This window comes from Puma concolor, chromosome D1 (genome assembly GCF_028749965.1).
Source record: "Puma concolor isolate L17-30 chromosome D1, mPumCon1.1.hap2, whole genome shotgun sequence".
NCBI lineage: Eukaryota > Metazoa > Chordata > Mammalia > Carnivora > Felidae > Puma > Puma concolor.
Window position 1 is genome coordinate 100,644,543 of NC_141676.1, and position 25,179 is coordinate 100,669,721.

General features: G+C 45.2%; 2 protein-coding genes across 4 annotated transcripts in view; one reads left to right on the top strand and one right to left on the bottom strand.

Moving 5' to 3' along the window:
* On the top strand, positions 1–17,444 carry IFT46 (intraflagellar transport 46). 2 transcript variants are annotated; one of them, XM_086678973.1, is made up of 12 exons: positions 1–156; positions 1,106–1,202; positions 3,798–3,877; positions 7,819–7,952; positions 10,827–10,901; positions 11,048–11,141; positions 11,563–11,691; positions 12,728–12,849; positions 13,106–13,172; positions 16,063–16,123; positions 16,410–16,495; positions 16,984–17,444. In XM_086678973.1, exons 3-12 carry the CDS (start codon positions 3,833–3,835, stop codon positions 17,077–17,079), a joined length of 909 nt encoding a protein of 302 aa, XP_086535099.1. In that variant the 5' UTR covers positions 1–156; positions 1,106–1,202; positions 3,798–3,832; the 3' UTR covers positions 17,080–17,444. The 2 variants fall into 2 exon arrangements, with proteins under 2 accessions (XP_086535099.1, XP_086535100.1); XM_086678974.1 differs by having other exon boundaries at positions 3,818–3,877.
* Positions 15,504–25,179, bottom strand: part of TMEM25 (transmembrane protein 25) — a 17,987-nt gene continuing 8,311 nt past the window's right edge. Inside the window, exons 10-11 of one of the 2 annotated variants that reach the window (XR_015241313.1) lie at positions 20,507–20,607; positions 15,504–16,889 (exon numbers count right to left, since the gene is read on the bottom strand). The gene's annotated coding sequence lies outside the window, so the exon portion shown is untranslated. Of the gene's footprint in view, positions 17,460–20,506; positions 20,608–25,179 lie in introns of both variants that reach the window. The other variant, XR_015241312.1, reaches the window with a different exon arrangement.

Consider the following 25,179-nt stretch of genomic DNA (forward strand, 5'->3'; position numbering starts at 1 on the left):
TTTTTTTTTTCTTTTTTTTGCCTCCTAGCGACTGGCAACAAGGCAGGCAGCTCCAAGTCGAAGCCCGAAAGTGGCCTCATCTGATATTGGAGTGAGACTCCGGCCGTAGGCTGGGGTTCTTTCCATATAGAGGAGACGGATTCAGAGGGGCTACAGGTAATTCGTACTCACCTTAGCAGAAAGAGAAGTCCCTTTCTCCCTCCCGGGAGGAATCTTCACTCCCCTTCCCTCCATCCCCCCATCTCTTCCCATCTCCGTGACAACCGTTACTTCTCTTCCTTCACGCCACCAGCTATCATTCGGCTTCCTTTACTTCCCCAAGAAACTTCAGTGGGGTCCGACCTTCAAGACAGGGGGTAGAGATGGGGGTGATGCGCTTGGGATTATTGGATGGGACTGAGAAACTGGAGTTTACCCTCTCTGCAGGTAAACAAGGGGACTCCAGAGACAGAACTCTTTTTAGAACCTCTACAGCCCCCTAGCTCCCTCCCCCCAGCCCCGACACCCCAACAGCCTTGGGGGAAAGTGACCATAAGGAGAGAGCTGCCTCTTTTTTTTTTTTTTTTTTTTAATTTTTTTTTCAACGTTTATTTATTTTTGGGACAGAGAGAGACAGAGCATGAACAGGGGAGGGGCAGAGAGAGAGGGAGACACAGAATCGGAAACAGGCTCCAGGCTCTGAGCCATCAGCCCAGAGCCCGACGCGGGGCTCGAACTCACGGACCGCGAGATCGTGACCTGGCTGAAGTCGGACGCTTAACCGACTGCGCCACCCAGGAGCCCCGAGAGCTGCCTCTTAAGACAAATACTGTTGTGCCCGTGTGCGTGCATCTTACAGCTCTGGGGAGCTGGTCCCCTCAGTTGGCTGTCGTTTCCCTCCACGATTCCCTTGATGCTCAGCCAGCCTGCCAGCAGTTCCTAAACAAGAGCTGCAGCAGAATGATTTAACTGCTTGACTTGGGCCAAGAAGCCAAGGAAAATTTGAATGGGGGTAAAGGTTTCATGTAAAACTGGTGTCTTGGGTAAGGAAGAGGAACCACTACTGGTTTGGAATCAGCTCATATCCGGTGATATGAGCTATGTAATTATGTCTCCTTTTACCTAGACCAAAATTGTAGAAAACCAGACCTACGATGAGCGTCTAGAGATTAACGACTCTGAAGAGGTTGCAAGTATTCATCCTCCAACCCCCAGACCCAAAGGTAAGAGAGGACGGGAGAGGAAGGAAATAGCTCTCAGAACAAAAGAGCAGGATGGATTCATGAATGTCTCCAAGAAGTTCCTGTTTTACTGTAATAGCAAATGTTGGCTTTCAGAGTCCAGTTTGGCGAACAATTGGCCATCATTTCCAACTAGTTAAGGGAGGAGAAAACCCAGCCCCCCAGACGCAGGGTCTTCCTCCAACCTGAGCAGTGTTCCCTATCTCCGGTGGCTTGGTGCTGCGGCTCTGCTCACAGTCGGCCAGGGATTCACGTTTGTCTGTTTGCTTTAACTTCTCAAAACTGTTTTTGCACAGTTTTGAAGATGCTTCAGTAACCTGCCCTTAACTTGCGATCCCAGTCAAAATCTCAGTGGAATGTGTTAACAGGACTTGACCCCCTCATTTAGTCAACATACATGTTTTGAATGCCTACTGTGTGTCAGCCTTCTGCCTGGCACTAGGTATACAGTATTAAAAGAGATACTGACCCTGCCATTCGATGCTCGTAATCACGGGAGACAGATGACAAATGGATAAACATAATGACAAATGTGGTGAGTGCACTGTTGGAGGCAAAGAGTGTGATGTTACAGAGGATAATGATGAGGAGTGGGATCTTCTTTTGATAGGGGGGTCAGGGAAGACCTGAGGGGGCGGTGACATTTGAGACTGAAAGATGAGAAAAATCCACATATTGAGGAGAAGTGGGGCAGGAAAAGGAAGAAGCCAGTGAAACGTGAAAAGGAGTTTGGGTTCGTTTGAGGCCTTGAAGGAGACCAGCGTATGGTAGGAAGGAGTGGTTTCCAAGGCAGGCAGGAGGTAAGTAGGGAGCCAAGGCTCCTGTTGCAATGGCGAGCTGAGGCGATAGTGACCCGGATGTGGTGAGGAAGGGGAGCGTAGAGAGGAGAGGAAAATGCAAGATACTTGCTGATGGATTGGGTTTGGCTCTTGAGTTAGGAATCAAGGATGACCTCTGGGGTGGCGGTAAATATACCTAACATAAAATTTGCCATTTTAATCATTTTTTTTTTTAATTTTTTTTTCAACGTTTATTTATTTTTGGGACAGAGAGAGACAGAGCATGAACGGGGGAGGGGCAGAGAGAGAGGGAGACACAGAATCGGAAACAGGCTCCAGGCTCTGAGCCGTCAGCCCAGAGCCCGACGCGGGGCTCGAACTCACAGACCGCGAGATCGTGACCTGGCTGAAGTCGGACGCTTAACCGACTGCGCCACCCAGGCGCCCCTTAATCATTTTTGAGTGTACGATTCGGTGGCATTGAGTGCATTCATATTGTTGTGTAACTATCTCTACTGTCTATTTCTAGAGCTCCTTCATCATCCCGAACAGAAACTACTCGTTAAACAATAACTCGCCATTCCCCTCTCCCTGGCAGCCCCCGGTAACCTCTGTTCCACTTGGTCTCTATGACTTCACTTATTCTGGGCTCCACAAAAGTGGAATCATACAATAGTTGTCCTTTTGTGTCTGGCTTATTTCACTTAGCATCGTGTTTTCGAGGTTCATTGATGCTATAGCACGTGTGAGTTTCCTTCCTTTTTATGGCTGAATAATATCCCATTGTAGGTATAACCGCATTTTGTTTATCCACTCGTCTATTGATGAACACTTGGGTTTTTTCTCTCTTTTGGCTATTGTGACTCTGCTGCTGTGAACACGGGTGTCCAAGTATCTTTTTGAGTCTCTGCTTTCAATCTTTTGGGGATATATATATATACCTAGACAAGGTTTTTGACTTGAGCATGCTTATAATCTTGCCGGCTGTTGACGTTACAATTTGTTTTCAGTTTGGGCAAGGTAGCAGGCTGAAAAATGGTGTTTAATTGGCATTAATTTGATTTACATTTTTTAAAATATGTATTTATTTTTGAGAGAGAGAGAGAGAGAGAGAGACAGAACACGAGCAGGGGAAGGGCAGAGAGAGGGAGACACAGAATCCGAAGCAGGCTCCAGGCTCAGAGCTGTCAGCACAGAGCCCGATGCGGGGCTCAAACTCACCAACGGTGAGATCGTGACCTGAGTCACCCAGGTGCCCCTGGCTCAATTTGATTTAGAAATCATTGAACATGGTTTCCATGCCAGTTACTATCTTATATCTGGTTATACTTTTAATTGTTCAGAATATTTTTATTGCTTTTCTGGACCCGGATTCAGTTCATATTTGTGACTATTACTTGCCAGGAGCTGGGTCAGTTCCTTTCACCTGAGTTTTGTCATTTGATCCTTGTAACGGTCTTGAGTGATGGATGTCACTGCCTTCCTTCAGATGTGGGAATACTGAGACTCAGGCTAAGAGTTTCAAGCCATAGAGTTGCTCTTCACTCCCGGCCTTCCCAGTGTGTAAACTAAGGGCAGATTGTATATAATTTATGTAACGGCAGATAATCCACTAGTATAATGTGCCTTATGCACACTAATGCTTAGTATATATATCCTGAATTGAGTTGACAAAGCCATGACTAGAATTCAGACTTCTGTCCTTTAGCCATAAAGCAGAGCATAACATACTATAAACCAAAAATATTTGTCTTTAAAGATCATATTACTAACCTAAAAGGAAAACTTTTCTTCTAAGGACTTCTTGGTTCTGCCCAGCTTCCTGACAAGACTATGGCTGACAACAGCAGTGATGAGTATGAAGAGGAAAATAACAAGGTATAGTATGACCCACAGTTTCTTGTGGACTTGGGAGTTGTCAGTAGTTAGTCTGGGTGACAGTAGGTCAATAGTAAACATGCCTTTTTTTTTTTTTTTTTTTTTTTAAGTTTTACTTATTTTTGAGAGAGGGAGAGAGCACACAGGAGTTGGTGGGAGGGGCAGAGAGAGGGAGACACAGAATCAGAAGCAGGCCCCAGGCTCTGAGCTGTCAGTGCAGAGCCTGACGCGGGGCTCAAACTCATGAACGGTGAGATCATGGCCGAAGCCAAAATCAAGAGTCAGGATGCTTAACCGACTGAGCCACTCAGGCGCCCCAGCAGTAAACATTTCTTGACTACTCACCTCCAGGGGTTGGGTTGGATACCTTTGAGCTCATGTAGGAAAATCAGGAGCAAAGAGCCTTAAGATTTTGACTCCTTCAGAGTGCTTGGGTGGCTCAGTCATTAAGCATCTGACTTTAGCTCAGGTCATGATCTCATGGTTCGTGAGTTTCAGCCCTGCTTCAGGTAAAAACACAAGCCCCGCTTAGGGTGAGCCCCGCTTCTCTCTCTCTCTGTCTGCCTCTTGTGGGATTTTCTCTCTCTGCCCCTTGCTCACTTGCACCCTGTCTCTCTCTCTCTCTCAAAAAAAGAAAAAATTGTTTCCTTCTGGAGTCAAGCCTACTATTACAGCTGACTTTTTGGTGAGGAATATATATATTTCATATATTTCATATAATATAGGCGTTGTTTTTGCAAACTTTATGGACAATAAGAATCAACTAGAGTACTTACCTTTAACAATACAGATGTCCAGTCCCCACCCAGAACTACTGAATCAGGATCTTGAAGGTAAAAGCCTGAGAATTTATATTTTTAGCAAGCACTCCCAAGTAATTCTTATGATAAAGCGAGTTTGGAATTATTGGTCTAGGCATCTGTTCGTTGTCAACATTTGTGATACTGCCAATATTTTGTGAAAGAGACTTTAATTTTGAAGTTTTAAGACCCAGATGTCACTTTGTTGTTGGTTCTGTGAACCTGGAGGATTGCTCTGTTTCTGAAAGAAAGATGGCAAGATGCCTCCAGCTCTAGGCAGGACCCTACAGGTGCACACATGCTCTCCTACACAGCCATTGTGTTCAGCCTTAGCACGTGATCCAATGGTTAGTTACCTTTTGATTATCCTTCAAGAACAGGAGCTTTGAAACAAGTGAAGAAGGATATTTGAAGTAATGCAAAAAGCTATAGTAATATAGACTGATTGTAGAAAATGTAGCTTTTTATACAAGGTCACATTTTAAAGTAGTCCTGCTTTGGGGCACCTGGCTGGCTCAGTGGGAGGAGCACGCAACTCCTGACCTCGGGGTTGTGAGTTCGAGCCTCAGGTTGAGTGTAGAGATTACTAAAAAATATAATAAATAAATTATTAAGAAAAATAAAGTCGTTCCACTTGGTGACTAGTGTGCTGTTTTAACATCTTACCCGCAAAGTAATTTTTTAGGCATCTGTCTGTGGCATAGGAAGCCCTCTGCCTTTAGATCAGAGATTTTGCAAAACATAGCTTTGAAGAAGCAGACAAAAGAAAAGTGAGCAGTTTTCCTAATTTGGCCTCCTAGTTTTACATGTTCACCCTAAATTTTTCTAGTCTTCATCATGCTGTGACCAACATTCAGGACTCAATTTATCTTTTTAATTTAGTGTGCACCTAGAATCAGAGAGGTTATTTTTAATAACCTTTAAATTGGCCATCAGTATTCTTAAAAAGCTGCCTTTACCAAACTACTTCCTGTGTGATGAGGGATTGCTTTGGCAGATTTTGAGTTAAGAAGGAGCACTAGGGGCGCCTGGGTGGCTCAGACGGTTAAGCGGCTGACTTTGGCTCAGGTCATGATCTCGCGGTCCGTGAGTTCAAGCCCCGCGTCGGGCTCTGTGCTGACAGTTCAGAGCCTGGAGCCTGTTTCAGATTCTGTGTCTCCCTCTCTCTGACCCTCCCCCGTTCATGCTCTGTCTCTCTCTGTCTCAAAAATAAATAAACGTTAAAAAAAAAAAAGAGCACTATAGGAGACCCTTATCTATTGTATACCAATAAAGCACAGTCATTGAATAAATTCTGCAACTGGGTGCCATTTGTCACACACATATTACAGTTAGTTAAAATATATTTTTATCTATATATAATAATTCTGTGTTATGCATACAGGAACCTGTGACCAAAAGCATTTTTGATGTTATGTAATATGTCACAGTTTTATATGCCAGTAGTTGCTTGACTGTAAGAGAAACGTTAAATAATTTTTAAAACTGGAACCAAACATTTGTTAACCTTGGCATAAGCCATATGGCATATGGAAACCAAGCTTTCGAAACCTACTTTTACGGGCATCTAGGTGGCTCAGTCAGTTGAGCATCAGACTCTTGATACTGGCTCAGGTCATGATCTCACGGTCGTGGGACTGAGCCCCGTGTCGCGTTCCCTCACCCTCTCCCTCTCTCACAAAAGAAATAAACATTTTTTAAAAAAACCTACTTTTATTTTTTTAATTAATTAATTATTGCTATTTTTTTTAAGTAAGCTGTATGCCCCATGAGGGGGTTAAACTCACAACCCTGAGATCAAGAGTCTCATGTTCTACCAACTGAATCAGCCAGGTGCCCCTCAAAACCTACTATTTATTTTATTTTTATTTTTATTTTTATTTTTTTTTAACATTTATTTATTTTTGAGACAGAGAGAGACAGAGCATGAATGGGGGAGGGTCAGAGAGAGGGAGACACAGAATCTGAAACAGGCTCCAGGCTCTGAGCTGTCAGCACAGAGCCCGACGCGGGGCTTGAACCCACGGACGGTGAGATCGTGACCTGAGCCGAAGTCGGACGCTTAACCGACTGAGCCACCCAGGCGCCCCAACCTACTATTTATTTTTAAAAAATATTGAGAGAGAGAGAGAGAGAGAGAGAGAGAGAGAGAGAGAATGCCAAGCAGGCTCCATGCTCAGCACACACAGCCCAACACAGGGCTTGATCTCACAACTATGAGATCATGACCTGAGCCAAAATCAAGTGTCGAACGCTTAATCAACTGAGTCACCCAGGTGCCCCAAACCTACTTTGAAAGGGGACCAGTCGGTCATCCTTCGGGTCCTAAGTGAGGGCATGTCACAGGCTCCAGGCCACAGAGGCAAAGACATGGACCCTGTCCCAAATGCCCCTGCAAGTCCCAAAACTGGACTCCTCATACCCTTGAGAGTGTGGGATGATACTTAGAGAACCAGAAGCTCGGAAAGGTAGGTTGTAATGCCAAGGACAGAAGAGTCTCTTATCTTGAGATATAACATGTAGTCATTGCATTTGACTTCGGGAGGGAAGGGACGGGGACTATGGGCAGGTTTAATACCCACTGAAGAGAAGTGTGACTGAATGGAAGTGAAAAACCCATAGTCTCTGGAACTGCTGATTGGAATTCGGGGATGGAGTTGATTCTTTTGATAGTTATTAGCAGCTTACTCTCGGCAGTCTTGCAAATTAAACACTAGATTTCCTCCCCATGAGCTTTGTATTAAGATTCCCCTAAAATTGTCTTCCAACTTCATCTGCCCTCATTTCCTTCCAAAATATAACTAATCAGAGTTGCCTTCCTCTCCTTCAAGTCTCTAACTTTTAGAGTTGGAGCTGACTGGGGGTCTCCTAAGTAAAAGGTAAAATAGATATCTACTGGATAAAATCTATACCCAGGCCTCAAGGAGAAAATCGAATGTGGTTATAGAAAGTGAGGCCCCAGGGTGCAGCCAAGCAGGAAAAGATGACAGTCCTTGGGGCCTTTCTGGAGAGAGCCACCCTCTCTGGTCATTCGGTGCTGGGCGGGAGGGTATGTGTGGGAGCACTAGGAGGGAATGGGGCATAGGCACACTAACCTTCTCTTTATGTAGCTCTTTCTGTGCCCACCCTGCCCTACCTCAGGAGAAGAAGAAGCCCTCGCAGCTGACACCTCAACGGGGCTTCAGTGAAAATGATGATGATGACGACGACGACTCCTCTGAGACGGATACTGATGAAGATGATGATGATGAAGAGCACGGGGCCCCTCTGGAAGGGTGAGGAAAGCCCTGCCTCGCTGAGGACACTCAAGCCAGGGAGGAAGACACATCAGTTAGGAGTGAAATTCTAGCATCTCCCTTTGATCCTGCGTAGGATTTTCAGGTGTCTCAGAAGCCAGCATAATGCGTTTTCCTTCTCTTCCGGCCACACTGCCTCATTGAGTCCCATGACATCACTTGCATTATCTGAAATATTTGCAGGTTCGGTGGTTTCGTGAGGATTTGCTGAGTGAATATAAAAGGTGGTCCCTGCCTTCAAGGAGCTCTAAAGTTGGGAACGAGGAAATAACATTTATATACATACACAAGCAATTCTGTTCAGCAAGGAAAACATACAGGCACAGGAGAGTTTCTAGTTTAGGCTCAGATCTTTGTTGGATGGATAGAGAATAAGTGCTTGGGAGCCCTACACTGAAGCACGTGTTCCTGGCTGGTGTTTCAGTAAAAACATCTCTTGGGGCGCTGGGTAGCTCATTTGGTTTGAGCATCGGACTCTTTTTTTTTTTTTTTCCAACGTTTATTTATTTTTGGGACAGAGAGAGACAGAGCATGAACGGGGGAGGGGCAGAGAGAGAGGGAGACACAGAATCGGAAACAGGCTCCAGGCTCCGAGCCATCAGCCCAGAGCCCGACGCGAGGCTCGAACTCACTGACCGCGAGATCGTGACCTGGCTGAAGTCGGACGCTTAACCGACTGCGCCACCCAGGCGCCCCGAGCATCGGACTCTTGATTTTAGCTCAGGTCATGATCCCAGCATTGTGGGATCGAGCCCCGCCCACATAGGACTCCACACTGAGTATAGAGCCTGCTTGGAATTCTCTGTATCCCTCCCTCTGCCTCTCTCTCTCTCACTCTCTCTCTCAAAAAAAACAAAAAACAAGAACAAAAGAAAAACCTCACCCTGTTCCAGTCCTCGGGATAGATTATTCATGACCCACCCCTATAGGTTTTAATCAAAGTGGATTCTAAGGCCCATCCATTTCATATACCATTACTGGTTAAAGTAATGATGGTGTAGCCATCAGTGGAATTCTGTCTGGCCATTAAAAAGTATAAGGCAGCACTCTGTGCACCATAAAGAACAATCTCCAAGAGACAGTGTTAAATTTTAAAAAGGTATAGAAGAGTGTTTACGCTGTGCTACAAGGGTATAAAACGAATATTATGTAGACTATTTCTAGGAAACCCTAGAAACTAATCCTAGTGATTACTTTGGGGAGGGGAACATGGTGGCAAGGGGACAAGGGTGGAAGTGAGCCATAACTTTTCACTTTGTACATTTTATGCCTTTCCTTTTATATCATCTGTATGTATCACTTATTAAATCAAGCAGTTTAATAAAAAGTTACCTGTGGACTATCCACCCACAGGTAGACACTAAGCAAATGAGGCAAAAGTTTAATCCCAGACTGACTTTTCATGTTTCCCAGCTTACTTCATGATCATATCCTGCTTTCATAAATTACAGAATCTGGGGAAATGGAAACTTCAAGTCAATAATATATTAGTTTTGGGCACCTGGGTGGCTCAGTTGGCTGAGCACCCAAGTCTTGATTTTGGCTCAGGTCGTGATCTCGTGGTTCGTGAGATGGAGCCCCGCATCAGCACGTGCTGTCAGCGTGGAGCCTGCTTGGGGTTCTCTCTCTCCTTCTCAAAGTAAATAAGTGAAAATTAAAACAATAATGATATATTTCTGTTTTTTGCTAAGCTACCCTCCTCAGACCTTTGTTAATAACTTTCCAAGTCACCTATGTACTTTGCCAATGTTTATTACATTTTACTTAATTATAATTAATGTGTTCTACTGGTTTTTGTTTTTGTTTTTTGTTTTTTTTACTGTATACATTTCCTATATTCTGTATTTAATAACTATACAATATTTGGGGGCACCTGGCTGGCTCAGTCAGTAGAGCATGCAACTCGATCTCTGGGTTGTGAGTTCAGGCCCCGCATTGGGTGTAGAGCTTACTTAAAAATTAAAAATAATAATAACTACTAAACATTCAAATTGACATGCCTAACCATCTCTCAAGTATTGGGTATTTTGTTTCTAATTTTTTACCTGTATAAATAACACCGTTAAGGGGCACCTGGGTGGCTCAGTCAGTTAAGTGTCTGCCTTCGGCTCGAGTCATGATCTCATGGTTTGTGAATTCGAGCTCCACATTGGGTTCTGTACTGAAAGTGCAGAGCCTGCTTCAGATCCTCTGTCCCCCTCTCACAGCCCCTCTCGTGCTCACTCTCTCTCTCTTTCTCTCAAAAACAAACATTGAAAAAATTCTTAAATAAACACTGTTCTGTTAAAAACTTTTTTTTTTTTTTTTTAAATTAAGATAGGCTCCAGGCCCAGCGTGGAATCCAAGGCTGGGCTTGAACTCATATTGAGATCAAGACCTGAGCTGAGATCAGGGGTCAGAAGATTAACTGACTGAGCCACCCAGGTGCCCACTGTTAAAAGCATCTTTGTAAAAATTCTTGTTTTTCTTGGGACAGATTATTTTCATGTCAGAAATTGAAATCTCATGTTGTCAGTTATACCTGAATTTTAAAAAATTGCAATCTCATACCATATTTTCTCTCCATCCCTTTCATTCAAAAAAGGCAAACAAAATGTATGCTTCATTCTAAAATGTTTAGCAATTGTTTTCCATTTTCTGCGACTCTTTTCTTCTTCACTGGCAGAGATAACCAAGCTAATTATGATCCATTCTAAAGTTGCCTTGTGAACCACCCAGGAAGGGCAGTTGTGGGCAGGGCAGAAACAAGGTTCAGAGTCAGGGAGTCTGTGGTCAGTGAGGAGGGGGCTGAACCAGGGCTCAGCCACGTCTGCTCTTCTCTGGCCACCTCGAACCATATTTTCCTTTTCACAGGGCCTATGATCCTACAGATTATGAACATTTGCCAGTTTCGGCTGAGATTAAGGAACTCTTCCAATATATCAGCAGGTGAGCACCAGGCCCTTCCCTCATGACCTCCCCACCCGTTTCCTACCTCCAGTCTGAAATGGGGCCATTCTCCTTAGATTTTTTAACCTGAACAGTAAAGTTCGTTTCTCTGACTTTCTCCACCTAACCTTGGCAATGTCTCCTAGGTACACCCCTCAGATGATCGACCTGGACCACAAACTGAAACCTTTCATTCCTGATTTTATCCCCGCTGTTGGGGATATTGACGCATTCCTAAAGGTACAGTCGAAACATCCTAAAACTGAGTCCTTAGGTGTTTCTTCTGACCCCTCTCTTACTCTTAACAATTCCACTAATTTCCTTGGCTAGCACTGGCTACCTTCATATACATTCTTCATTTCATTGGCGTTCTTAATCTTGCTCTCCAAATTCTATTCATTGTATTAGGTAATAACTTCATTCTACCATTATATGTTAAAAATTTGTCATTTATTTGGCTAATTATCAGCTTTATATTTAAGATACTATAGATCATGCGTTTTGTAGTAGATCATATTTTAGTACAGCATGGTATGCAAGCATGCTTTTTAATACTAGTAATGAAGAGTTCTTCCTCTTCAGCTGATTGGAAACAACAGATATGGCCTTATTATGTATGCCCAACCCCATTTTTTCCTCTTTCTTCCTTTCTCTTAACCAGGTCCCACGTCCTGATGGAAAGCCAGACAACCTTGGCCTGTTGGTATTGGATGAGCCTTCTACAAAGCAGTCAGACCCTACAGTGCTCTCTCTCTGGTTGACTGAGAATTCCAAACAGCACAACGTCACAGTAAGATACTAGTCCAGTCCAGGCCCCAGCTGGAGATGGCCAGAGGCCCCGCTGGTATCTGTGCAGTTGACTTACTATCAAAAGGGGTAGCTATGGTTTCAGGCCAGCCCTAGTTTTAAAAAGTTTTATTGCGATATAATTTACTTACCATGAAACTCGCCCTTTCAGATCGTACAGGTCAGTGAGTTTATTCACAGAGATGTATAAATATCACTGCTATCTCATTTAAAAACACACCTTTGGGGTGCCTGGGTGGCTCAGTCAGTTAAGTGTCTGACTTCGGCTCAAGTCATGATGTTGCGATTCGTGAGTTCAAGCCCCACATCAGGCTCTGTGTTGATGGCTTAGAGTCTGGAGGCTGCTTCAGATTCTTTGTCTCCCATTTTCTCTCTCTGTCCCTCTCCTGCTTGTGCTCTCTCTCTCTCTCAAAGATAAACTTAAAAAAACAAAACAAAAAAAAAAACACACACACAAAGTAGCTGAACCATTTTACTATTCCACCAGTAAGGAATGAGAATTCCAGTTGCTCCACATCCCTCACTCACACTTGTGATTGTCTGTCTTTTTAATTCTAGCCATCCTAGGGGCGCCTGGATGGTTCAGTTTCTTAGGCATCCAACTCTGGCTCAGGTCATGGTCTCACAGTTCATGGGTTTGAGCCCTACATCCAGCTCCATGCTGACAGTGTGGGGCCTGCTTGGGATTCTCTCTCCCTCTATCTGCTCCTCCCCCACATGCACGCTCACTCTAAATAAACACACAAACAAACAAACAAACTTAAAAAAAGGAATTGTAGCCATCCTAGGGGTATGAAATGCCATCTCAGTGTGGTCAGTCTTGTCCTATTCACCCACCCCCTTCCCATGGCTCCAGAAAATTTTATCAGGTTTTCCTCTAATCTTCACTTGGCTGCTGTTAGGCTACCCTATTCATCGGCTGTCTGCTATTTAAGAAACAACAGCGTATGATGAGCCATCCTGTTAAAATAAGAGAGCTATTTAATGTCATCAGCCAGGGTTTCCCCTTATTTTTCTAGCAACATATGAAAGTAAAGAGCCTAGAAGATGCAGAGAAGAATCCCAAAGCCATTGACACATGGATTGAGAGCATCTCAGAATTACACCGTTCTAAGCCCCCTGCGACTGTGCACTATACCAGGTAAGAAATACACACTCTTCACCAGAGGAACCCCTGGTGACCTTCCCCACTTGCAGATCCATTGCTTCTGAGAAGAGGGCCCACAGGCTGAGGACATACCAGATCAACCTGAGGTTCTGTGGATCCGGCCAGCCTGTAATCCTCATGTGGCTGCCTGACCACCTTCCTTCATCCTAGAATCTCATGACCCAGAGGTTGCTGATGTTACCCGTTACCTGTCCTCGTTTCCTGTTCATATTTACCTCTGTGTTTGTAGGCCCATGCCTGATATTGACACGCTAATGCAGGAATGGTCCCCAGAGTTTGAAGAGCTTTTGGGCAAGGTAAGTGGAGGGAGCAGGGGCCACGAAAGTGTAGCATTTACTCAAGTGCCCAGTGTTTGCTCTCTTCCTGTATTTTTTTTTCTTGAAATATATATATATATATACACACACACACACACACACACACACACACACATATGTTTTAGAGAGCGAGCATGAGAGTGCAAGTGGGGGAGGGGCAGAGGGAGAAGGAGAGAGAGAATCTCAAGCAGGCTCCATGCCCAGTGCAGAACCTGACATGGGGCTTGATCTCATAACTGTGAGATTATGACCTGAGCCAAAATTAAGAGTTGGATGCTTAACCAACTGCGCCACCCAGGTGCCCCTAAAGATTTTTTTCTAAGTAATCTCTACACCTAATGTGAGGTTTAAAATTACAGCCACTTAGGGGTGCCTTGGGTGGCTCAGTTGATTAAGCATCCGACTTTGACTCAGGTCATGCTCTCATGGTTCCTGGGTTCCAGCTCCATGTCGGACGGCTCTGTGCTGACAGCTCAGCCTGGAGCCTGCTTCAGATTTTGTGTCTCCTTCTCTCTCTCTGCCCCTCCCCTGCTCACATCTGTCTCTCTCTTTCACTCTTTCAAAAATAAACATTAAAAAACATTTTTTTTTCAAACTTACAACCCCAAGATCAAAAGTTGCACGCTTTACCAACTGAGTTACCCAGACGCCCCTCACTGTCCTGATTTCTGATAGTATGGATCATGCTTGCCTATTTTGTGTGTGTCTAAATCTAATCACACTCTTTTGTGTCTTATTTCTTTTGCTTTTTTTTTTTTTTTAATTTTTTTTTTCAACGTTTTTATTTATTTATGGGACAGACAGAGACAGAGCATGAACGGGGGAGGGGCAGAGAGAGAGGGAGACACAGAATCGGAAACAGGCTCCAGGCTCCGAGCCATCAGCCCAGAGCCTGACGCGGGGCTCGAACTCGCGGACCGCAAGATCGTGACCTGGCTGAAGTCGGACGCTTAACCGACTGCGCCACCCAGGCGCCCCATTTCTTTTGCTTTTAAGAATCTTAAAAATCGGGGCACCTTTGTGTCTCAGTCGTTTTAGTGTCCGACTTTGGCTTAGGTCATGATCTTGTGGTTTGTGGGTTCAAGCCCTGCATCAGGCTCTGTGCTGACAGCTCAGAGCCTGGAACGTGCTTTGGATTCTGTGTCTCCCTCTCTCTCTGCCACTCCCCTGCTCGCACTCTGTCTCTCTAAAAAATAAAAGAAAAACATAATGGGATAAAGACAAACTAAGGGGCGCCTGGGTGGCTCAGATGGTTAAGCGTCTGACTCTTGGTTTGGGCTCAGGTCAGTATCTCACGGTTTGTGAGTTTGAGCCCTGCATCAGAGGCTGTCAGTGTGGAGCCTGCTAGGGATTCTCTCCCTCTCTCTCTACCTCTCTCTCTCTCTCTCTCTGTCTCCCTCTCTCTCTGCCACTCCCCTGCTCACACGCTGTCTCCCTCAAAAATAAATAAAGCGTTAAAAACATGTAAAAAAAAACTTCAAAGTCATAATGGGGAAAATGTGACATTTTAGATTTGGAAATGAAAAGTTCTCAGTACCAGTACTTGCCATTAAACAAAGTTAAAGAGTGATGAACTGAAAAAAATTATATGTTGGATTACTGTCCAAGCAAAGAGCTCTTCTATATCAAGAAAAGGAAACTGAGCAAACACAATTTACAGTTCCTTGGCTATCATATTTAAAATGGCCACACCAGCCATACAATGTTCCTCACCCCCTTGCCCTGCTTTTTCTCTAACACTTACCTTCTGACATACTCTATGCCTTACTTATTTCGGTTTTTGTTTCTCCCTATCAAAACTCCCTATAAGCTCTGTGAGGACAGAGTTTTTAGGTAAATGTTTATTTTATTGAGGAACAGTGGTAAAAGCCAAGAATTTGAAAGCAATCTCTTTCCTCAAAGCATTTTTAAAGCTGTAGCTGAGGAAAAATGTCTGATTAGGGAACTGAATAGACTGTAGTACATTTATTTGGTGAAATACTTACACAGTAGAATATTATTTGGTTTTATTTTACTCTGATAGGAGAAAATATCAATGACATGTTAAATGAAAACAGGAAATTGCAGACCTACCTACACTCTGATTTTTTTGTAAAAAAAGAACAAAAATTGTTTACAGAGCCAATGGTTTTTAAACTTACAGTATGACTTGTTTAGACCCAAAGCCTATCACCTCATCTGTCATATTCCATTTTTTCTGTTCCTATAGTGTTCCATGCCCATTAGGCATTATAACACCAAGTAGCCATAAATACTTGGCCGTGGCTTGGGATCAGCCCCTTCCTCACAAATACACACCGGAAGATAGCATGGCAGTGTATTTTACTTATTTTTATTCATTTATTTTTTTGGTCCTGTTAGATCATCCACTATGGTTAATGAATGTCACCAATGTCATTTTATTGATCAGAGGGAAGAAAGCACATTGTATTGTTTGCCAGGGCTTTCATGACCCAGATTGGGTGGCTTAAACAACAGAAATTTATTTTCTCACACATCTGGATGCTAGAAGTGTGAGGTCAAGTTGTCAGCAGAGTTGACTTCATCCAGGGCCTCTCTCCTGGCCGTCTTCCCTCTGTGTGTGCCTGTGTCCTGATTTGCTCTTCTTATAAGGACACCAGTTACTGGATTAGGATTCACCCTGATGACCTCATTTTAGCTTCATTATGTCTCTTGAGACTGTGTCTCCAATACAGTCCTATTCTGAGGTACTGGCTGTTAGAGCTTCAATATAGGAATTTGGGGGGAGCACAGTTCGGCCCATGACATGCCTTATGCTGGGAGCTCTCTTCCTTCAGAGAGAGGGAGGGGTGCTGGCCCCGCTGAAGCTTCAGCCTTCTGACTTTGGTCCGTCCCACGCTCCTCCTAGGTGAGCCTGCCTACGGCAGAGATCGACTGCAGCCTGGCAGAGTACATTGACATGATCTGTGGTAAGTTCCCCCATCCCCTCCCGGTTCCGTTTCTGGATGAATACATTGTGGGCTTTTGAAAAGGCTTGTTTACTCTCGGAAGACAGCATCTTGAGTTATGGCCCTCGCTTTAAGCCAGTTTACTATTTGGCAGCACTGAAGGTGGTATTTGGGCTTAGGCGACTCCCTGCCAGGTGTTTAACCCCCAGAGGCATAGTAACACGTCCCATCTGGGAGGGGCTTGGCTATTCTAAACAGATAATTCCCGGTTTTGTTTGGTTCTGCTCATGGGAGTTCTTGATTTCAGCCATCCTCGACATCCCTGTCTACAAGAGTCGGATTCAGTCCCTACACCTGCTCTTTTCCCTCTACTCGGAATTCAAGAACTCACAGGTGAGGCTAGCATTAGAAAGTGCTTTAAGCTGTAGCGAGATCACTATAGTCTCCACTCCTCCGAGTTGGCTGTGATGTGTCCTTTGACAAGGGAAGGATCCTTTGACAAGGATGTTTCTGCTGGAGTTACCATCACCCTTCTCTGTCATTAAAAGAGCAGCAAGCAGGAGGGTTGGGCTTTCACAGGAAGGCAGGCGGAATGGCTGTGGGCCTTTGGCGTGGCCAGGCTTGTGAGGGTCTACCAAGGACACTCCTTGTGGGAGAACCATGTGGCCTAACGGACGGAAGCAGGACAGAAGGAGAGGGGTTCATCTTTGAAGGAGGCGGGGCAGATTTCTAGCTGCTTTTCAAAAATAGCACCAAGGAATTGTTCTGAAATGGAACCTAGAAAAAACTGGAGCATTACGGGTGGTGAAGAGGTTAGTTCTTGCTCAGATATAGCAGCCAACGTACCCAAACTCCGTGTACCCTCTCTTCTTTCCTCACAGCATTTTAAAGCTCTAGCTGAAGGCAAGAAAGCATTCACCCCTCCATCCAACTCCGCCTCCCAAGCTGGAGATGCAGAGACATTGATCTTCAGCTGAGACACCCCCCCAGGTCACGCTGTTGCAAGGCTGTGCTGGCTGAAGAGAGATGGCCGTCAGCCACGTGGCATCCTTGCCTGACTCAGGGACGTGTGCTCCCTGCTGCCCTCTCTACCAGAAAGTACAGTGCACGTTCCTTAAATGGCTTCTGCCTGTCTCAGGTTTCCTTCCCACGGGAATTATGCATCTATGCCATGGTGGGGATTTGAGTTAGAACAGAAGGATTGGAATGTCTGGGATTCCAGGGTGCTCAGGTTGGGAGGGAAGCTTAAAAGATGTTCTTTTTGAGATAGCGACGGAATTATTTTCTTTCATTCTTCAAGTTAGTTGGCAAAGATTTTGCAAATAAAATGCTGTATCTTTCAGGTTGTCCTGCTGTTCTGTAATGTGAAAGAGAAAAGACAGGGGCTCCTGGTGGCTCAGTCAAGCATCCAACTCCTGATTTTGGGTCCGATCATGATCTCATGGTTTGTGAGATGGAGCCCCGTGTCAGGCTCTGCGCTGACGGTGTGGAGCCTGCTTGGGATTCTCTCTCTCCTTCTCTCTTGCCCTCCCTGACTTGCGAGTGCCCTCTCTCAAAATAAGTAAATACACATTTAAAGAGAAAAAGACAGGGGCGCCTATGTGGCTTAGTTGGTTAAGCATCCGACTTGGGCTCAGGTCATGATCTCGTGGTTTGTGAGTTTGAGCCCGTGTTGGGCTCTGTGCTGACAGCTCAGAGCCTGGAGTCTGCTTTGGATTCTGTGTCTCCCTCTCTCTCTGCCCCTCCCCCATTTGCATTCTGTCCTCTCTCTCTCTCTCTCTCAAAGTAATCCAAAAAGAAAAGAAAAAAGAAGAGAAGAGAAAAGAAAAGAAAAGAAAAGAAAAGAAAAGAAAAGAAAAAGACAGGGGCGCCTATGTGGCTTAGTTGGTTAAGCATCCGACTTGGGCTCAGGTCATGATCTCGTGGTTTGTGAGTTTGAGCCCGTGTTGGGCTCTGTGCTGACAGCTCAGGGCCTGGAGCCTGCTTGGGATTCTGTGTCTCCCTCTCTCTCTCTGCCCCTCCCCCATTTGCATTCTGTCCTCTCTCTCTCTCTCTCAAAGTAAACCAAAAAGAAAAGAAAAGAAAAGAAAAAGACAGACTGAGCACCAGGCAGAGATAAGGAACCAGGCCTAGTAATGGCATTAAGTGAATAGCGGCTTCAGCAAATCAGCTTGTGAAATAAAATCAAATCCCAGTTCTCCAGGGTTGGCAGTAGAGGGCGGTTATTTTCTCCCGGAACTTCCTTTCTCTAGGGGTCTCTCACCAGTGACTGCTGCCTGCCTTACCTGCCTGTCCAGCTCCAGACCTGTCTGGTTGTGGTCTCCAGAGAGCCTAGCTGTTGCACAGTGCAGGTGGGAGGTGACTGTGCCTTGGACCGGGGTGAAAGCAGTGGTGGTAAAGATGGACCGATTCAGGAAGTGATTTGGCAGCTATGTCAGCCAAGCTCCAGTCAGGAAGTCAGAAACCACACTAGCTACTTCTGACAGAGGGTGCTAAATGTGGGACATTGGTCACAGAGTGTTGGAAGGCCCGCGGAGCAAAAGGGAGAAGGGAGAGCGTGCCGCAGGAAGAAGAGGTTCGAGGGGAGGCGTCCACCGCAGGTGCCGGAAGCAGAAGGGATCCTGCAGTGGTCTTGATGGGCTGCGAGGGTGCCACACTCAGGCACCGAAGTGTGCACACCGTCCCCTCACTGCTACGGCAACCGTGAGCGGCAACCGTGAGCGACGGCTGCTCCTTCCTTTCTCTGCCTTCTGTCTGGCTGGTGCCTCCCATTGGCGGAGATCAGCAGCCGGCAAGGGGACGCGGGAAGCCCGGCAGCACGAGACCTCACAGAAGGGAGGGGTGGGGTGAGAGGCAACAGAGGGAGAAACAGCAGGGGTAGAACCGACAGAACTTGCTGATAGACTGGATGTGGGGGTGCAAGCAAAGGAATCAGGGATGACCCCCAGGCATTTTGGCTTGAGCAGCTGAAGGGATAAAGGAGCTACGGACGGATATGGGGGGAAATGGGGCAGGAATTGATTGCGGGGAGAATTACGGTAAAATGCTACACCGTCAGGGGCGTCTGGGTGGCTCAGTCGGTTGAGCGTCTGACTCCGGTCGTGATCTCACGGTTTGTGGGATCAAGCCCCGTGTTGGGCTCTGCACTGACAGTGTGGAGCCTGCTTGGGATTCCCTCTCTCCCTCTCTCTCTCTGCCCCTCCCCCACTCGCATGTGCACGCTCTCTCTCTCTCTCTCTTTCAAAATAAATAAACTTAAAAAAATGCTACACCGTCAGCCTAATACATATACAATAAACACACAGGAGGGAAATTGTTTCTGACCGACTCTTAAACCAAGTGTGATGTTCACATCATGCTTCAGTTTGAGGAGCAGGAACTTTTGTGCTCAGGCCTCGCTTTGACATCATACTGGAACCCCAGGGGCTCTGCTCTCAACTGGATATCCCCAATGCTCTCATTTAACTCATAGGGAAAAAAAAAAAACCAAAGTATGATAGTAACTCAAATTCTCCACTACGTTTTCAGGGAACATTCAGATTGCCTTCTTTGGCTAGAGCTAACACTTAGCACTAATGAAAACGGTTGAATCTTGTGATCCACAGTAGTTACGTTCTATAAAGCCACCACAAACACCCAATTAGCAAATACTGAACCATCGCTCCTAGGGGAAATATGAGATTAGGCTTCTATGTGCCCCGGTCATAACATTTTCATCAACCAGCCATTGATTCATTGAACTCACAGCCAGGAGCACTGTAAATCATGCTGTACTGAAGTTTATCTAACACACTTTCTCCGTGAGCCACATGGTGGCCTTACTACACATAGGAACACTAGACAGCACCTCACTGCTATGCTTGGGGGTCATTTTAAATGTTTGTATTTTTATTTTTGAGAGCGAGAGAAAGCACATGAGCAAGGGAGAGGCAGAGAGGGGCGGAGGACCCGAAGCAAGCTCTCTGCTGACAGCAGACAACGAGATGAGGGGCTTGAAATCACAAACCGTGAGCTCATGACCTGAGCCGAAGTCACTTAACTGACCGAGCCACCCAGGCGCCCCTGCTTGCAGGTCATTTTAAATAGCAAAATCACCAACAATAAGCAGAAAATGTAGCAATACATAGAAAGTGCACAGAGCACTTGTTTCCAGTATGACAGCTGAAACCAGAAAGCAGAACGTCACCTTTCTCCGCCTCAGCATGGAAGGTAGGTGTCAGGTGACTTACATTTATCACTGCTCTGAGCATGTCTGCAAATAACCGTGAAAACACTACAAGTATTGATTGGGGATTGCAAGCATATTTTAGTAAGCAAGTGGATTCACAAAGGCAGAATCTACAAATAACAAGGCTCAAGTGTACTTCCTGCCAAAGTCACTGTTCACGCATGGCCTTAGCTTACCTCACTGCTCCAGCACAGCCCTCCTAGACGTTGCTCAGTTGTGGGCTCCTCTCCTCCTCAACACCTGTTGTTACTCCCTTCTGGCTCCTTGCTCTGTGGACCTAGAAAAAAATCCGGTAACTTCTTTACCTCAGTTAACCTAGCTATGAAACAGTTATAATAGTGGCACCTGGGTGGCTCGGTCAGTTAAGCGTCCGACTCTTGATTTCAGCCCAGATCATGATCTCATGGTGCATGGGATCAAGCCCCGCATCAGTCTCTGCACTAACAGTGTGGAGCCTGCTTGGGATTCCCTCTCTCCCGCTCTCTGCCCCTTTCCCCCTCCCGCACATGCTCCCTCTCTCAAAATAAACAAATAAACATTAAAAAAATAAGTAAAAGGAAACAGTTACAACAAACACTAATTAACTCTTAGGCTCGCCCTGTGGGTAAAACTATGTGAAAAGATGAAGTGCCACAAAATGTAAGATGTAGTAACTGTGTTACTAAGTATAAATTTTCAACTAGGCCTCTTGAGACTGCATTTGGCTGCTTTCTCCCTACCTCAAGATCCTCATTTTCCATAATCCCCCAAGGCAAAATACCAAACCAAACTCTGCTTGCTGTGCTCTACCCATATTCAGGAAGTCCTTCTCCTTCTCCTTCTCCTTCTTTTAAAAAAATTTTTAAAATGTTTATTTTTGAGAGACAGGGGGAGACACAGAATTCAAAGCAGACCCCAGGCTCCGAGCCATCAGCACAGAGCCTGATGCAGGACTCGAACCCACGAACCATGAGATCATGACCTGAGCCGAAGTCAGATGCTTAACTGACTGAGCCCTTTAATTTTTTTTAAAATTTTTTTAATGTTTATTTATTTTTGAGAGACAGAGAGCGCAAGCAGGGGAGGGGCAGAGAAAGAGGGAGACAGAATCCGAAGCAGGCTCCAGGCTCCTAGTTGTCAGCACAGAGCTGGATGTGGGGCTCGAACTCACAAGCTGTGAAATCGTAACCTGAGCTGAAGGTGGACGCTCAACAGACTGAGCCCCCCCAGGCACCCCTGGAAGTCCCTCTTCTAACTAAACCTTCACACAGGCTATTTCCCCTGCTGGAAGTGTCCCTCACCTTCTCTGCTGACCCTAGGCTCTCAACACTTTGAAACAAACAATTGAACACAATATTTACATCTTCACTCTCTCCTTTCACCCTATACAATGACAGTATAAGAATAATAATTTTTAAAAAGACATAAACCAGCGAGGATAGATAATAGGAAAGAAAACGATGGGTGATTAGACAGCAACAATTTTGGAAGATGGGTAAGTGGTAACTGATGTAGGGGGGTGTGAGGGGAGCCTGAAAGTTGCCTATAGAGACTGAGAAACTGATAAGCCATCTGACAGTGCAGAGCCCTGGAAAGGGTCAGGGGTTGAAATGCCAGATATTTCTGATGGCATGTGTGCAGGGTGAGGCTGAAAACAGGAGAATTGGTTTAAGGTTTGTAGAAGGACTGGATCCCCAGAAATGTCCCCATCTGTGCTGCGCACCTCTTCATCCCAACAGAAGGCGGGGGCTCTGGACGTGAGAGTACAAGCAATCTGAGAAGGACAGTAAGAGGGTGGGGGCGCCTGGGGGGCTCAGTCGGTTAAGCGTCCGACCTCAGCTCAGGTCACGATCTTGCAGTTCACAAGTCTGAGCCCCGCCATCGGTCTCTGTGCTGACAGCTGGAAGCCTGGAGCCTGCTTCGGATTCTGTGTCTCCCTCTCTCTCTGCCTCTCCCCAACTCATGCTCTCTCTGTCAAAAATAAATAAAACTTGAAAAAAAATTAAAAAATAAATAAAATAAATAAAAGAAGAGGGTAATACAGAGGAATGAGCCATGAGACCCTCAGCCCCCTTCCATGCTTATACCTCCAAAGCAGAATATTGCAAGAGTCCTCTCCTGGCAAGATGATCAGCCAAAGGGAAGAGACCTATAGATACTGTCAGGGAGTCTTGAAGCAAATAGCAAATATCTGTTTGCTCTCATCTCATGTGTGTGTACGCCTGTTTGCAACTCTCATGTGAAATATCCATGTACAGTCAGAGATTGCCAGACATTTGAAGAAAACCAGAAAAATAGAGACTCAAACTGGCAGAACAAAGGAAATCAGAGAAACAAAGCAGGTAAGCTAAGAAAATTAACAATAGTATTCATAGAGCGGTAGTTCTCAGACTTGGTTGCACATTAGAATCAACTGGAGATCTTGGGGCGCCTGGGTGGCGCAGTCGGTTAAGCGTCCGACTTCAGCCAGGTCACGATCTCGCGGTCCGTGAGTTCGAGCCCCGCGTCGGGCTCTGGGCTGATGGCTCAGAGCCTGGAGCCTGTTTCCGATTCTGTGTCTCCCTCTCTCTCTGTCCCTCCCCCGTTCATGCTCTGTCTCTCTCTGTCCCAAAAATAAATAAACGTTGAAAAAAAAAAATTTAAAAAAAAGAATCAACTGGAGATCTTTTATTATTTTTTTTTTAAGTTTATTTATTTATTTTTGAGGGAGGGTGAGTTGGGGAGGGGCAGAGAGAGAGAATCCCAAGCTGGCTCTGCACCACCAGCCAGCGTGGAGTCCGACGTAGGACTCTAACCCACGAACTGTGAGATCATGACCTGCGCCAAAATCAAGAGCGGGACGCTCAGCCGACTGAGCCACCCAGGCATCCCCAACTGGAGATCTTTAAAAAAAATTTTTTTTAATGTTTACTTTTTGAGAGACAGACAGACAGACTGAGCACGAGCAGGGGAGGGGCAGAGAAAGGGAGACACAGAATCTGCAGCAGGCTCCAGGCTCTGAGCTGTCAGCACAGAGCCCGACTAGGGGCTCGAACTCACGGACCATGAGATCATGACCTTAGCCGAAACTGGACGCTTAACTGACTGAGCCACCCAGGCACCCCTGGAGATCTTTTAAAGAAAAGTTGCCTCTCACAGACAACACACCAAACTAATTAAATCACAATCTCTGGAGGCAGGATGCAGGAATCCATATTTTTTCTAAGCTCCTCAGATTATTTCAAGATGGAGACAAATTTGAGAATTGCTATTACAGAGAGATGAGCACATTCTACATCTGTGAAGTCAGGAGACTTAACAAAAGGAACATGAAGCAAGAAGATATAACAATTATAAACATTTATACACCTAATAACAGACCTCAGAACATATAAAGCAAAAGTTGACAGAATTGAAGGAGAAATAGCTGTACAATAAGAGCTGGAGACTTCAATACCTCACTATCAATAATGGATGTAACCGTGAAACAGAAGATATATAAGGAAACAAAGGGCTTAACACAGTAAACTGACTAACTCTGTCAGACAAAGGCAGAACACCCTGTCCAGCAGCAAGAGCATACTTCTTAGGTGCACATGGGACAATTGCCAGGATAGGTGCTATGTTAGGCCACAAATTAAGTCTCAATAGATGTCAAAAGGTAGATATCATACAAAGTATCTTCCCTGACCACGAGATGAAGTCAGAAATCAATAACAGAAGCAAAACTGAAAAACCCATAATTTTGGGAAAATGAGAGAATATGCTCTGAACCAATGGGTCAAATAAGAAATCACAAGAGAAGGGCACCTGGGTAGCTCAGTCGGTTAAGTGTCTGACTCTTGATTTTGGCTCAGGTCATGATCTCACAGATCAGGGGATCGAGGCCTGTGTTAGGCTCTGCACTCACAGCACAGAGCCTGCTTGGGATTCGCTTTCCTTCTGCTTCTCCACCATGCACACGTGTGCTCTCTCTCTCTCTCAAAATAAATAAATATTTTTTTAAAAAAAGCGGGGGCACCTGGGTGACTCAGTTGGTCAACTGTCCGACTTCAGCTCAGGCCATGATCTCGCGGTTTGTGAGGTGAAGCCCTGCATTGGGCTCTGTGCTGACAGCTCAGAGCCTGGAGCCTGCTTCAGGTTCTGTGTCTCTCCCTCTCTCCACCCCTCCCATGCTCATGCTCTGTTTCTCTGTCTCTCAATAATAAATAAATGTTAAAAAAAAAAATTAAAAAAAAAAGAGGTCTTAAAAAAAAAAAAAGAAATCACAAGGGAAATTAGAAAATACCTAGAGACAAATGGAAATGAAAACAGAACATACGAAAATTTACAGGACGCAGCAAAAGCAGTGCTCAGAAGATATTTACATTTAAAAAAAGGTCACACGTTAACAATCTAACTTTACAACCTGAGAAACTAGAAAAAAATAGAACAAACTAAATCCAAAGCTAGCAAAAGGAAGGAAATGATAAAGATTACAGCAGAATTAATAGAGAATAGAAAAACAAAAAGAAAACCAATAAAAGCCAAAATTGGTTCCTCAAAAAGATTAACAAAATTAAAAAGCCTTGGGGTGCCTGGCTGGCTCCACCGGTTCAGCATCTGACTCTTGATCTCTGGGGTCACGAATTCAAGCCCCATGTTGGGGTAGAGTTTACTTAAAAAAAAAAAAAAAAAAAAAGCAGGGTGCCTGGGTGGCTCAGTCGGTTTAAGCGTCCAACTCTCGATGTCAGCTCAGGTCATGATCTCATGGTTCATGGGTTTGAGCCCCACTCAGGCTTCACACGGACAGTGTGGAACCTGCTTGGGATTCTCTCTCTCTCAAAAGAAATAAACTTAAAAAAAGTACCTAGGATCAGATCATGTAGGGCCTTCTAGGCAATAAAAGGGT

Excerpts from the sequence above, each read along its gene's own strand:
- IFT46 (XM_086678973.1), top strand. The coding sequence starts at position 3,833 with ATGGCTGACAACAGCAGTGATGAGTATGAAGAGGAAAATAACAAG. Across the intron at positions 10,902-11,047 it reads CTCTTCCAATATATCAGCAG|GTACACCCCTCAGATGATCG; the intron begins GTGAGCACCAGG and ends AATGTCTCCTAG. Across the intron at positions 16,496-16,983 it reads CGGAATTCAAGAACTCACAG|CATTTTAAAGCTCTAGCTGA; the intron begins GTGAGGCTAGCA and ends CTTTCCTCACAG.